This window comes from Schistocerca serialis, chromosome 1, assembly GCF_023864345.2.
Source record: "Schistocerca serialis cubense isolate TAMUIC-IGC-003099 chromosome 1, iqSchSeri2.2, whole genome shotgun sequence".
Lineage (NCBI taxonomy): Eukaryota > Metazoa > Arthropoda > Insecta > Orthoptera > Acrididae > Schistocerca > Schistocerca serialis.
In genome coordinates, this window is record NC_064638.1 from 928,772,551 (window position 1) to 928,788,156 (window position 15,606).

General features: G+C 37.0%; 1 protein-coding gene across 1 annotated transcript in view; it reads left to right on the forward strand.

Annotated features, from left to right (window-relative positions):
* Nucleotides 1-9,249, forward strand: part of LOC126449168 (SAM and SH3 domain-containing protein 1-like) — a 438,055-nt gene extending 428,806 nt beyond the window's left edge. Inside the window, exons 15-16 of the mRNA XM_050091015.1 lie at nucleotides 781-931; nucleotides 7,725-9,249. Of these exons, the coding sequence (XP_049946972.1) occupies nucleotides 781-931; nucleotides 7,725-8,977 (1,404 nt within the window). The 3' untranslated portion in view covers nucleotides 8,978-9,249. The remainder of the gene's footprint in view (nucleotides 1-780; nucleotides 932-7,724) is intronic.
* The last annotated feature ends 6,357 nt before the right edge of the window (nucleotides 9,250-15,606 follow it).

Genomic DNA, 15,606 nt, shown 5'->3' on the forward strand with positions numbered 1-15,606 from the left:
TGCCTTTTAATGCATGACTTACCTTGTTTCACATTTCTGAAGGCTCTCCTTCATTATTGCATTTATAGAATACAAAGCGTGAATGAGTGAACATTATATCAGTTATGAAGAATTACTCAACAACATTCACAAGTACAGACTGTGTGGTTCAACTTCTTCTGTATCACAGATAATATATGTTGGACAGTCCTCTTGTTTTATGTCTCTAAGTTATAAAAGCTAGGAAAGATGAAAATGTGGTTCATTGCATAATGTACTGTTGCCCTTATGAATAAAAGGCTAGATTTGGTGAAAGAACTTGATTTTTCATTCAAAATTTATTCAGCCTTTCTTTCCCTTGACAAAACAATGAGTTTATTAATTTTCCAGATCAGCTCAGGAAAATGTTATGATGGTTCTTGCTGATAGCAACTGACACCTTTCCCATTCCTTGGCCATTACTAACATATCCAAAATAAAGTAAATTCATATGGCGAATGTTCATTAGTGTTGTTGTTGTCGTCATTATATTAATTTTGGTATTTTACAGAGTATGATTATGGAATTTCTGTTTTATATTCATGAGTATGCTATAGACAGAGCACACAGAAAAGTGAATATGAACACTAGGCACAGAGACAGTAAAAGAGACAATAACAAGAGGACACATGTAACAAAAGTGCATGAAATATAACAAGTAGAAAGCTTAAAATATTACTGTACTAACATTAATAATAGTAACTGTGTAACTGCAGAGATCCCAGTCTTCCCATTATTAATTGATTATGATTCAACTTGCAGGAACATATATCTGTTTTTGTTTTAAATGGCTATGAAGATTTGGAATTGTTCAAAGATCTGGAAGGAGAAGACCTTGATTATCTAGGAATTAATAACCCAGAACATCGAGCAAAAATACTGACTGCTGTTGAGTTGCTGCATGATTATGACTGTAAGTTATCACTGTTTAAATAACGATACCCAATAATTTCTTATTCTGTTGGTTTGCTTGTACTCTATAGCACTGACCCTGAGAGAAAAATCAATTTTTGTTATCGTTTCCATATAAAAATTGGTTTTGCACACACTTTCTTTTCAATCACAGATACAAGTTACTGAGATATCTACTAAAAATTATTGTTTCCTTGTATAAAGTTATTTAAATCTGCAGTTAATTCTGACACAACCTAAATGTTTGATAGGACTCTAATAACTGACTTGTTTTTGATAGTTTCATGGTTTTCTTTAATCATTTTCTGTACACTGTTATAACTTAAATATCAGTTAGTAGCAACAACAAACATGCGATACTCAACTGGCAGTTTCACTCCTGCACCCCTCCCCCCCCCCCCCCCCCCCCACCCCCTCTGTCCCCTCTTTGCTCCTTTTCCCAAATATAATGCCTCTGATACAAATGAGCATTTATACTGCAGGAAAAGTTTACTGTTACAAATTTTATTTCTACAATCCATAAATCTTTCCATGCTGCCTGACACCAAACACAACATTGCAACTAATGTGGAGTTGGTGTCCTCTTTATAACTTACATAATCAAATATAATCAGATCTTCTTAGACTATCAAAAGGATATTGGACATCTGCTGAGAGACCAAACTATATCTGTAATATAATGATATCCAGTTATGCAGACAATCTTCTGATATCTTATGAATAAAAAATTCCTACCTCTTTCATGAAGAAAAAGTCAAAGAAAAGGTCATGGGAAATAATTTTAAAAATCATATGACAATGGCTTCAGTTGATAAAGAAGTAACTGCAAAGGAACACATGCAAGTGTTCAAGAAAAACTATTGCAAAACTGCAGAGGAAGTATCTCTTACCTGACAATAACAGCAGCAGCAGTATTTACTATAATACCTTCCTTAGCTCTGAAATGAAACACTTTGGTATGTGCAAAAAGACATAAGAAAAGAAACATACAAATCATGAAAGATCCTATGAACTTGTATCATTAGCAACTCAATCTCTTGTGTTCATGTTTCACTCCTACAGTTCATTTTGATAACACTAATGTTAGCACTTCTGACCCCTGTCACCTCTGCTGATGCTAAAATACTCTAGCAACTCCCATTTCTCTTATTTTCTATATTTTAAGTCACTTTTACCTCTTTTTGTCCTCTCTTCTCTTACTACTCTTTTTCCAAGACATTCCAGTTTTTTATCATTAAATTAAAACACAACATACATTCATAGGCATTTGGTGAAGCTATATTGATAATGTTCTTGGTTAATCTCATCTTTGTTCATGAAAATATATATATGACACTGGCAGACTGAGACTCAAATTTGGGACCTTCGCCTTTCAATGGCAAGTGTTCTACTAACCGAGCTACTCAAGCATGACTCACGACCCATCCTCACACCTTTACTTCTGCCAGTACCTCATCTCCTACCTTCCAAAATTCACATATGTTCTCCTGTGAAACTTGCAGGATTAACACTTCTGGAAGAAAGGATATTGTGGAGACATGGCTTAGCCACAGCCTGGGGGATGTTTCATATCATAGCACACTCCACTGCAGAGTGAAAATTTCATTCGGGAAACATTCCCCGGGCTGTGTTTAAGCTATGTCTGTGCAATATCCCATCATCCGGAAGTGCTAGTCCCTCAAGTTTTGCTAGAGAACATCAGTGAAGTTTGGAAGGTAAAAGATGAGGTACTGGCGCAAGTAAAGGTTTGAGAATGGGTCACGAGTCATGCTTGGGGAGCTCAGTTGATAAAGCACTTGCACGCAAAGGGCAAAAGTTGTTAGTTCGAGTCTTGGTCTGACTCACATTTTTAATCTGCCATTAAGTATCATATAAGTGTGCAAACTCTGCTGCAAAGTGAAAATTTCATTCTGGAAATATAAATAGTTTTGGACACTGGAAATCTTCCAGATGAACTTATACATGTACAGTTGTTTGAACTTTGGTACCTCTTCAGCATGTGAAAAGTGTTTTTTGATGGATAGTCAGAAACATGATATTATAGTGATCTTCTGTCTACAAACCAAAATGGCAGGTTATGTGGCGATGGTAAGGGTGACACATCATGAAAGGTGGAGTTCTAGAAAATTTTGTGTGAATGTGGGAAATGTTACATAGCATAAAACACACATGGAATAAGAATTGTGCATTGATATCAGTAGCACACCCTTCATATTCAATCATATAAATCTGCAATTGCTTAATTTTATATTTCCATTGGTCACACAATGTATTATAACAATATTAAGATCCTAGCCACAACCTCTCCTTTTTTTGCAATTCATTGGTCAAGGATGTGATAGAAATATGTCTGGTAGGGAACCTAATAAAGTGAGAAAACTCCGCTTGCAACTCATCTTCACTCTCATTACGTATTCACTTATTAGCATTCTGATACCCACAAATGGTTTTAACAATGTCCAGTTAATTCATTATCATTTTGGTTTGGCAGCATCTACCAGGCAGCCCTGTGTTTCTTTGCACTTGGTACTAATGCGTTTTAATCTATCATGCATTTCTTATTAAACTGTACAAAAGTTATCTGTGACAGTGGTTACATTTAAAATGTCATCTGTGACTAGCATGCCTTGTGCTTCATGTTATACCTTGTGTCACATGGTCCTGATGTCTCAGTGAAAAATAGGTACAGATTCATGCTAAGTTTATTGATTACTCTTGACATTGGCTGGAAAGCTTTGAACTGAAATATTGGAAGATTGTGTCGTGACTGCATTCTCAAAAACTGATGAAACAGATAAACTCTACTTAGGCTTTGCTCTATTTGAAAGAGTAATGCTTGGCCATTTCTATGTGCATATACCGCATAACAGAATGTGAGACATGTAAAGCATTGGATTTTTTGGTATTTATCTAACAAGCTTCCTCAAATACTCCCATCAAACAGCAGCTTTCTGATCACATTCGCCACAAAGTAAATGTACTTACTGCTACTAACAAGTTGTAACCATTTGGGCAAACATAAGAATTACATTCAGAAACAGAGATGATGATAAAGAAATGAAGGTTTAGATGGTGCTATACACAAATGTTCTATGTGACATAGTTTTAATCAGTAACAACACAACAAAAGATAGCTGCGTCACAGACATAACACACTTTGTAACCAAGCACTCTTTATACAGTATCTATGTAGATAAAGAAGAGAGGTACGTGTGTGATGAGTTGCAAGATGTGTTAAGGAGATGACACTTCCAGTTTCTGATAGATGGAAAGAAGTAATATAGAACTGAATGAAAATCAAACAATGGACTTTAAAAAACAATATCTCAGTTCCATAAAATGTAATAATGTAATATTGCAGAAAAGTCACCAGGATACACAGGATGATAAAATTAAAATTCCAGTTTCAAAACACTGTAAAAAAGTAACCGCTGTCCTAAATGACATCAAATTTGAATGGAGTGTTATCAAAGAAGGGGAAAACATTATGGAAAACAAGATTAACAAAAATTTTACCACTATGCATTGTAACAGGCAGAATATGCAAAAGAAAAAACACAACGTACATGGCTGCTCCTTAGTTTGTGCCAGGTACGCTTGGCCTCACTGTCTCAATGTAGGATCACACACTGCTGGTGAAGCACTTTTATGAGAATAGTGACTGTGTGTCAGTACCTATGCAGGAGTTCCAGGCACTCAAAGGTATGAAAAAAGGTACTGGTCTGTTATCTGTGAAGGACCTGGAGAGAATGATTATGAAAAAAACAGATTCTTTTGAAGGGTAGTGTGGCAGTGGGAGGAGAACAATTGGTCTGATTCAATAGAAGATGTGGCCACAGCACTGCAGGAGGGCTCGAGCACCAGTGTGCAAACATGCAGTGCGTGGGGAATAGCCTGAACTTTGGACATGCCTGTCAGCACAATGCATAAAATTCTATGAGATGTCCTGCATTGCTATCCATACAAAATTACCCATGTCCAGGAGTTGATTCATGCTGATCTGCCAGTTTGACAAACATTTGTTCTAGAATTTCTTGCTTGCATGGTAGTGGCAGTGAATGGCCATGTGGACAGAAGAAATGCATTTCCATCTCAATACACAGAACTGCAGAATATAATATGAACAATGGAAAATTGACTCGCATGTCAGTGGGTACCAATTCTTTCTGCAAAGATAGCTGTGTGGTGTGGGTTGATGGCATCTTTTATCACAGGGCTATAATTTTTTGAGGAGGTGGCTCCTACACATCCTATGTGCTCCATCACTGGTAAACACTATGCACCAACATCATTCCAACCCTTTAAAAGTGAGGATGTATAGGTAGGATCATTTTTATGCAAGATGGCACTCCTTCACACACTGCACACCCTTCAAAGCTGTTGCTGCAAAGGCATTTTGGAAATTCTAGAATTATCAGCAGTCATTTTCAGGCAGCCTGGCTGTCCAGATCACCTGAACTTAATCTGTGTGACTTCTGTCTGTGGATTTATCTGAAAGACACTGTGTGCAGTGCTCGGATTACAAATTTAGCTGAACTGAAGACATGCAATTTGCATGACCCTTGAGACACTCCGATGTGGAACACACCTTTCTCATTTTCAAATTTTGGCGGAAAATGTTGGACAACATATTGAACATGTCCTTTGTCAGTTTTAAAACAATTAAAAATTGCTTTTTATACAATTTTTGGCCTTTGTACAATTAAAAACCAATTTTTTCCATTTAGTGTGGTGTGGGCTGGCTTACCTAACAGTGCTACAACCATTGAATGACAAAAATGTGTATGGTCATGAACATTGCTCAGTGTAATTGATTTAATGTGCAACTCACACCATGGCCATTATATTGCGATTCATCGGTCATTTGTACCCAAATCCATTTATGTTATGATGCCTTCAGTGCCATGTTATGGGAAAATTTTTGTTCATATTTTTTGTTTCAGTAATGTTTCCTTCTTCTTCAGTAATACTCCATTCAAATTTGACACCATTTTGAGCAGCATTTCCATTTTTACAGCATTCTGAAACTGGAACATTAATTACAATCACCCTGTATAACAATTATGATGTGTAAAGCTAGAAAGGAGATGAAACAGTTGTGGAGATTCACCATTTAGAAAGTGGAAGGCATATTGCCACACAGAAAGGAAGACAATTAGAGACAAGGAGAGCAAGTAGTAAGAAATTACAATGAAACGTGAACACTGAAGAGCAGGTTGGTTGCTCTGAGACTGTGAGGTGATGATCTAAATACACGAATGGCAAATAAGAAGTGGAGTAAATAACTGTAATGACTTTTGGTGAAACTATTGGCATAACTATTTGATATAAAGTGCACATCAACAAATACTTGCAGACTATACATTAAGTGCCTGACAATAAGAAGTCCTGTGACACTTGTGTATTTGCAGCTTATGGATGGTAATATGAATAGTGTTTAAATATGTTTTGTTATTAATGCTGTCAAATAACTGAGATTAATTTACTGGACAAAAATCTTAAATGAGTAACCTGTTGTGAACAAATATACAACTTGTATATGTGCAGAACAGTACACCAACTTACAATTGGCCACTGAGCAGCACAATTATTGCAATATAAAGAAATGTTTTGGAGCTACATTTAACTATATATCAGCTGTTTTTGTTTCATTAGCACATATTCAATACATACTCCCTCAGATCGAATAAACTGTAAGACCTCACTAGTTAACACACAGGATAAATACATAAATTACCATCACATTTGTAAGCGACTAATGAAGATTCCTTAAATATGTGAATAATGCATACACTGAAATATTCTAGTTGTGCTGACCAAACTCAACAAAAAAAGACAAAAAAGTCTTTATCTTATGTTTTAGTAGTAACTTCACTCTTAATTTACAGTATCTCTCAAGGTGCAAGTGTATTAAGTATTTTTAACAACAAAATGAAAAGAATAGGTTGCTACTCGTCACATAGAGGAGACACTGACTGGCAGGCAGGCACAATGAAAGAGACTGTTAAATATTATTCAGCAATTGGAATAAGTTCTGCACCAGATGTAGACAAAACAAAACTCACACATATTCATGCAATCACATAAGGCCTTATTGTGACTGCATTAGAGGTGAGCAGCAACTTTTTTCTACGATAAGTCAGATGTGATTGCAGTTGGGTCTTAGCACCCAGAGATGACAATGGCTATGTGTCTGTGAGTTGTGCTTGTGTGAGGTGTGTGTGTTTGCTGTGGTAGTGCAGATGCAGGTGTAGTTGGGTCTTAGCCCAAGAGATGACAATGGCTATGTGTGTGTGAGCTGTGCTTGTGTGATGTGTGTGAGTTTTGTTTTGTCTCTGTCTGTTGATGCACTTACACTGCTAGCTCAATAATATCAAGCAGTCTTTTTCATTGTGTCTGTCTGCCAATCAAAGTCTACTCTATGTGATGAGTAGAAATCTAACCTTTCCATATTGTTCTTCCATTATGGTTTTTCAGTGTATTTTTTGTGTTTTTAATATTTTACTATAAGAAGATCAGAATGACTTTACTACCAGTATTTACTTGCAGTGTAAAAAGAAAGAGTCAGTTATTAAATTGTGTTCTCCCTTTTGTTTTCCTCCATCTTTTTTAATTTTTTATTTTAAAGAACAAAGTACTTACACTATCAGACTAAGTGAAATCTATCAAGGAATTTCCACTAATAATATCAAGCTCAGAACTGTTACCAGACTTTTTTCTTCTAAAAAAATGAAACAAAGGTTCTTTGTCTGAAGATCTGACGATCTTTGTTATTTTCTTTTGTCATTTTTTAGCTCCAGAAAGTCCTGTTGATACAGACGAAGAAGATCAAAACTCAAGTACTGAAGATGATGCAGGCTCAATAAGTCAGCATTCAGAATGTTCAACATCACAATTCAGTTCAAATAGTAAATGCTCCTCATTTCAACGTCTCCAGTTTCCTCGAGACTCTGGATGTTATGATGCTTCTATGAAAGAGAGAATGCATTCACATCACAAACACCATCATCACAGGAAAGGACACAGTGGAACTGTGATGCAGCACCATCACCATCACAGTCATCACTCTCAGAAATGTGAACAGGATTGTTCTAGCCAAGTGGACTGCACTGGCTCAAGAGTGAGAGACTGTGGTTTAAATTTAAGGCATTGCAGCAGTGTAAAAGAAATTCCTAATAATTTGGACTCGGGTATGCTCTTTCAGAGCCAGAGTAACACAGTAAAAAATGAAATTGTGGGTGTAAGTGACAAGCATTCACATGCAGTCCACACTGCTCTGTCCCATCATGAATCTTTGGATATGAGTGAATTGGACAAACAACTATTGCTATCACAACAGCAAAACTTCCTTCCAAATATTCCTGTAACTTCACTGTCTGGGACTACGGCTTCATCAGCTACAGAAGTTTCTCAGGACAAGTCCATGGTCAGTGTTTCCAACTCCCCTGTACGAACCCCAGCAGACTCTTTCACATTAGCACGAGGGAAGTTAGTATCTATCGATTCCTCTAGAAAAGGAGCTCCACCAGCCCTGTCTTCTCCAATTAGTGGTTCACGAAGTGGAAGCAGTAAAAAGCAACAAATTTTAGAGTCACCAAGCAGCAGACAGTCTCCAAGTATTTTTGGTTCTGATGGCTCTCCTGTGGTAAGTAGTGAAATGTCAGCTTCACCACCCCCTTGTGGTATTATTGAAGATACATGTGAGACAAATGCTAAGCTGACAATGGTGAAGTATGTGGTGGGTGGGAGTAGTGATCTTGGATTGGGTTGTGAGAGTGGCAATATTGTTACAGGTGGAGGAAGAGGTTGTAGCTTCAGTGAAAAATCCAGTGACTCTGGAGTAAGTTCAAGCTCTTTGTCTTCATCAAACATAAGAGAAGGTCGAAGTGGACATGTAATTGGGTCATCAGGGATGACTGTAATTGACAGCCCTACAAGAGCATTCCTTAATTTTGGCTGTGTTAACAACAACAGAGCTTCACCAACACACAGTAACAAGGGACATACTGTAATGTTACAAGAACTTGAAAAAAATTCATATCAATAACCAAAATTAAAGACAATGTGCTTGACAATTCATATCAATATTTAGTCAATAACATATTTCCTAGTCCTGAGCCCCACTATTGTGTATAGTCCTGATTGTTTTAAAGATGAAAAAATGTTGAACTAAAATAATTTGTTAGTTATTTCATTTTTAATTGTTTCTGAATATCGCAAAATATTGTAAAAATGTGGTAAATTCCTCTTGTAAATTATTGTAAGATATTGTAGCAAGGACATATGTTTTATCAGAAATAAAACATTTTTGCAGTTTAATTTAAACTTCAGAATTGTTGAACCATAAATACCTTCAATCTGTCCTTTGTTTCAAAGAGGACAATAAAATATTGTAGCTAGAAAACAAGGAAAGGAAAAATGATCATAATATCATTGTTCAGAAGGGGAAAAAATCAGAAGATGTGAAGTAAGTAAACAAGAGACAGTGGCAACAGTCCTAAAATTTTGAATATGCCAGCAAAAAGGTGTGCTCCTACACATTTATATATTTGTATACAGAATCCAACCATATGCATCCTTACTCAAGTGAAATATTTTATGGACTATAATGTGAAAAATTCATTTGATTGCTTGGTTATTATTTCCTTAAACTAATTAGAACAAATATTATTTATAAAGAAAAGACTATTCAAAGTAAAATTTAAAACAAGTAATACGGAAATACATCTGCTCATCAAGAAGTAATTGATTGACAAATATACATAAAAGCTGACAGAAATACTGGCTGACTCTTGAAACTAGTGGTTCTTTCATTTAATGGGGGAGAGAAAGCAGTGGAGGACCTGAAACTATTCATACAGAAAAATCATCTTGGACCTTTGGTCAAGTGAGTAACCATGGAAAAAGGTGATAGGGGAAATACTGTTAAATTTGACTTAGTTGTGCTATATAATGTGACAGCAGAGAATTACAAAGTGCCATTTTATAGTGAATTAAGTACGGCAATAATTACACTATCACAAAGTTTACCTTCAAGGTATAAAAAGCAACATGAATTGTGATGCAGCTGTCTCCAATGATATGAACTCCAGGATGGACTTCCTCAGTGAATGCTTTTATTTCCTCCACATATTTCTCTTTTGTTGAATGGTGATCTTCTTTGTTCCAGAAGCCAACTAGTTTTTGTCAGGTGACTTCATCCTACTCCCACCTAATCAGTTTTTTTTAATAATCAGTTGTAAAAAATGATGTTCTTCTTTTTTATAGTTGTATACAAGTAATGACATGCCTCAACAGTTTCTAAGACTTCATATAGTGTTTCAAGATTGATGTATGAATGCTGTATTAATTCTCCAGAAATTTGTATACTTGAGTACCTGTTATAAGTTAAACACCAAGTTTTATTTCTCTGTTATGTATGGTTAAAGTTGCTTTAGGCCACTATACCAAAAGCATTTCTATTGAATAAAAATTGAGTAACAATACAACTATTACCTTCAAAATACCAGACAGGCTCCCTGGTAATGCGGAACATCAGCATCCTGCTTCATGGGGTAGGAATCTTGCTGAACTGAAGGAAGGAAAGTTAGTGTGTAACAGGCTATAAAGGTGACTAGATACAGAACGGTATGTCAGTTGCCTAGACTCTTTATTTTCTTACCATTTGAATTAATTGACAGAAAGCATGAGTGTATTAAATTAAGCTGTCTTCTTGACTGGATTTTGAATACTATTGTCATAATCACAACCCTATGAGAAATTCATTATTATGATAGAATTGCATTTTTTTTTATTTATCCCCCCCCCCACAGGAAGGCTCTTGGGACCTTTCTTTCAGGAGCTGGACACCATCCTCTAGGGAACTTCCATGACAGATGGAGTGTGAATTTTAGTATCAATGAGCTTTTTTGTCAACTTTCTCCTCTACTATTGATACATATTATCAAGTGATGCACAGCAGTATGTGGTGTAGCTCAGTCTTTATCTCTGTGTTGAACTGACTGCTGGCTACACTATTCATAATCGGCCTGCAACATTCATGAATACATTACTAATGTGCAATATCCAGATGAAACAACAGTAAAATGTCATATCCAGGTATTCCCTGACCATACCACATTTGTCAATAAGTGTCCTGGTAGGAGTGGATGAGCAGATGACAGTAAGGCCAGAACTTATCATCTTGACATGAATAATTACTGGATGTTGTTACCGAATGAGTGATAGTTGTCACTTTGTGACCCTTTCATCCAATACAACTTATACTACCTGGAGCCTGCACTCAGCAAGTAAACAATGGTCACAACATCCACTGTGCAGAGAATATACATCAGTATGCCAAATATAATGTGACATGTGGTTTGCCCAACAAGTATAGGCGCTGAAGCCATAAAAACACACACACACACACACACACACACACACACACACACACACACGTTGATGCAGCAATGCTAACACTTTTGCCTTCTGGAAGTCATTAACTACTTAGCTGATTGGGCACCTTGTCAAAAATGTGCGGACCACATCAGCCACCGCAATACAATGTCTTTTTGATTGGGTGGAATTATAAAAAGTTGTTAAGAGTCAGATCTGGGTTGTAGGATGGTTAGACTAGTGCTGCCACACTCTCTTTGACCAATGTTTCACATGCAGTTATCTAAACGTGATGGGTCCGTTGTATGAGTACTTGTAATGATGCTATCAGAAACGTCCTTCAGACACAGAAGACCCTAATCCTCAAATTTTCAAGCACTTCTTCATAAAATTTCACGTTTATTGTTTCTCAGGCAGGTGTAAACTCCTTGTGAAGCACACCATTTGTGTCAAAGAAGATGGTACGCACTGGTTATCACTCTGTCCATAAAATTTTGATTTTTCTCCAAATATCCTGACACACGATGACAAAACAATGCACAGTGTTCCATTAGTTCATCTGACAAAACATCTGGAAGTAATTTTACATATACCTTTGACATTTGCATATCATTAGTCAAAAATCAATGAACAGAGTTTTAATTAAAAGTTATCACACTCTAACAACATTTTCATTGGCTTTGTCAGTACCGGGGACAAAGAGCACTGTTTTTGCCATTTTCCTAGCCATCTTTGAATTTTTTATGCTACTTAAAAGCATATGGTCTGAATGTGATACCATTTTTATAAACTTAAAGGGTCATAACAATAGTATCCACAGCAGATTTGTTCAGTGTTACATAATATTTGTGGCAAAATGCCGCTCAATGGTTTGCTGAAAATTGGCTCTATCTGCAACCATTAAACATAATTTCAGTTCAGGCTTGACCAAAAGGAACATTTGTTTATTGACTTAAATTTTTTTGCATGTAGCAATCAAGCTGATGACTTTTGCAAATGTCATAATGAGGTTGAGCAATAAATTGATATAAATAATACATATAGTAGTGGTACATTTATTCATCTTAGTATTCTAAATATATTAAATGTTGTGACAGAAGAGATGTAGCTTAGAACTCGCAATAATTAATGTAAGGACTACTGACAGCTATTTTTAATTTTATCCTCTGACTGACATCCTTACTTCTGCTCTCACAATTATGCATGTCACTGCACTTATTTGCTTTGTTTTCACTACTCACAAAAAATATAATAAGTTTTTACAGATACTGCACAAGAACTATATTGTTAAATATTTATGTAGGACAAAGTTTTCATGACAGGACTCTATGGATCTTAATCCATGCATTGACTTAATTACTCTCTTCTCTGATACTAATACTCTACTCAAGTGCAGGTCTGACACACAGGACCAAAGTTAAATGCCACCCCCCCTCCCATGAACCATGGACCTTGCCGTTGGTGGGGAGGCTTGCGTGCCTCAGCGATACAGATGGCCGTACCGTAGGTGCAACAACAACGGAGGGGTATCTGTTGAGAGGCCAGACAAATCTGTGGTTCCTGAATAGGGGCAGCAGCCTTTTCAGTAGTTGCGGGGGCAGCAGCCTGGATGATTGACTGATCTGGCCTTGTAACACTAACCAAAATGGCCTTGCTGTGCTGGTACTGCGAATGGCTGAAAGCAAGGGGAAACTACAGGCGTAATTTTTCCCGAGGGCATGCAGCTTTACTGTATGGTTAAATGATGATGGCGTCCTCTTGGGTAAAATATTCCGGAGGTAAAATAGTCCCCCATTCGGATCTCCGGGCGGGGACTACTCAAGAGGACATCATTATCAGGAGAAAGAAAACTGGCGTTCTACAGATTGGATGGTGGAATGTCAGATCCCTTAATCGGGCAGGTAGGTTAGAAAATTTAAAAAGGGAAATGGATAGGTTAAAGTTAGATACAGTGGGAATTAGTGAAGTTCGGTGGCAGGAGGAACAAGACTTTTGGTCAGGTGAATACAGGGTTATAAATACAAAATCAAATAGGGCTAATGCAGGAGTAGGTTTACTAATGAATAAAAAAAAAATAGGAGTGCATGTAAACTGCTACAAACAGCATAGTGAACGCATTATTGTGGCCAAGATAGACACAAAACCCATGACTACTACTACAGTAGTACAAGTTTATATGCCAACTAGCTCTGCAGATGATGAAGAAATTTATGAAATGTATGATGAGATAAAAGAAATTATTTGGGTAATGAAGGGAGACGAAAATTTAACAGTCATGGGTGACTGGAATTTGAGAGTAGGAAAAGGGAGAGAAGGAAACATAGCAGGTGAATATGGATTGGGGTTAAGAAATGAAAGAGGAAGCCATCTGGTAGAATTTTGCACAGAGCATAACTTAATCATAACTAACACTTGGTTCAAGAATCATAAAAGAAGGTTGTATACATGGAAGAAGCCTAGAGATACTAGAAGGTAATCTTATATAATGGTAAGACAGAGATTTAGGAACCAGGTTTTAAATTGTAAGACATTTCCAGTGGCAGATGTGGACTCTGACCACAATCTGTTGGTTATGAACTGTAGATTAAAACTGAAGAAAGTGCAAAAAGGTGATAAATTGAGGAGATGGGACTTGGATAAACTGACTAAACCAGAGGTTGTAGAGTGTTTCAGGGGGAGCATAAGAGAACAATTGACAGGAATGGGGGAAAGAAATACAGTAGAAGAAGAATGGGTAGCTCTGAGGGATGAAGTAGTGAAGGCAGCAGAGGATCAAGTAGGTAAAAAGATGAGGACTAGTAGAAACCCTTGGGTAACAGAAGAAATATTAAATTTAATTGATAAAAGTAGAAAATATAAAAATGCAGTAAATGAAGCAGGCAAAAAGGAATACATACATCTCAAAAATGAGATCGACAGGAAGTGCAAAATGGCTAAGCAGGGATGGTTAGAGGACAAATGTAAGGATGCAGAGGCTTATCTCACTAGGGTCAAGATAGATACTGCCTACAGGAAAATTAAAGAGATCTTTGGAGAAAAGAGAACCACTTGTATGAATATCAAGAGCTCAGATGGAAACCCATTTATAAGCAAAGAAGGGAAGGCAGAAAGGTGGAAGGAGTATATAGAGGGTTTATAAAAGGGCGATGCTCTTGAGGACAGTATTATGAAAATGGAAGAGGATGTAGATGAAGATGAAATGGGAGATACGATACTGCATGAAGAGTTTGACAGAGCACTGAAAGGCCTGAGTCGAAACAAGGCCCCGGGAGTACACAACATTCCATTAGAATTACTGACGGCCTTGGGAGAGCCAGTCCTGACAAAACTCTACCATCTGGTGAGCAAGATGAATGAGACAAGCGAAATACCCTCAGAATTCAAGAAGAATATAATAATTCCAATTTCAAAGAAAGCAGGTGTTGACAGATGTGAAAATTACCGAACTGTCAGTTTAATAAGTCACAGCTGCAAAATACTGACACGAATTCTTTACAGACAAATGGAATAACTGGTAGAAGCCGACCTCCGGGAAGATCAGTTTGAATTCCGTAGAAATGTTGGAACACGTGAGGCAATACTGGCCTTACCACTTATCTTAGAAGAAAGATTAAGGAAAGGCAAACCTATGTTTCTAGCAAAGTTTTTGACAATGTTGACTGGAATACTCTCTTTCAAATTCTAAAGGTGTCAGCGGCAAAACACAGGGAGCGAAAGGCTATTTACAATTTGTACAGAAACCAGATGGCAGTTATAAGAGTCATGGGGCACGAAAGGGAAGCAGTGGTTGGGGAGGGAGTGAGACAGGGTTGATGCCTATCCCCGATGTTATTCAATCTGTATATTGAGCAAGCAGTAAAGGAAACAAAAGAAAAATTCGGAGTAGGTATTAAAATCCGTGGAGAAGAAATAAAAAGTTTGAGGTTCGCCGATGACTTTGTAATTCTGTCAGAGACAGCAAAGAACTAGGAAGAGCAGTTGAATGGAATGGACAGTGTCTTGAAAGGAGGATATAAGATGAACATCAACAAAAGCAAAACGAGGCTAATGGAATGCAGTCGAATTAAATCGGGTGATGCTGAAGGTATTAGATTAGGAAATCAGGTGCTTAAAGTAGTAAATGAGTTTTGCTATTTGGGGAGCATAATAACTGATGATGGTGAAAGTAGAGAGGATATAAAATGTAGACTGGCAATGGAAAGGAAAGTGTTTCTGAAGAAGAGAAATTTGTTAACATGGAGTACAGATTTAAGTGTCAGGAAGTCTTTTCTGAAAGTATTTGTGTGGAGTGTAGCCATG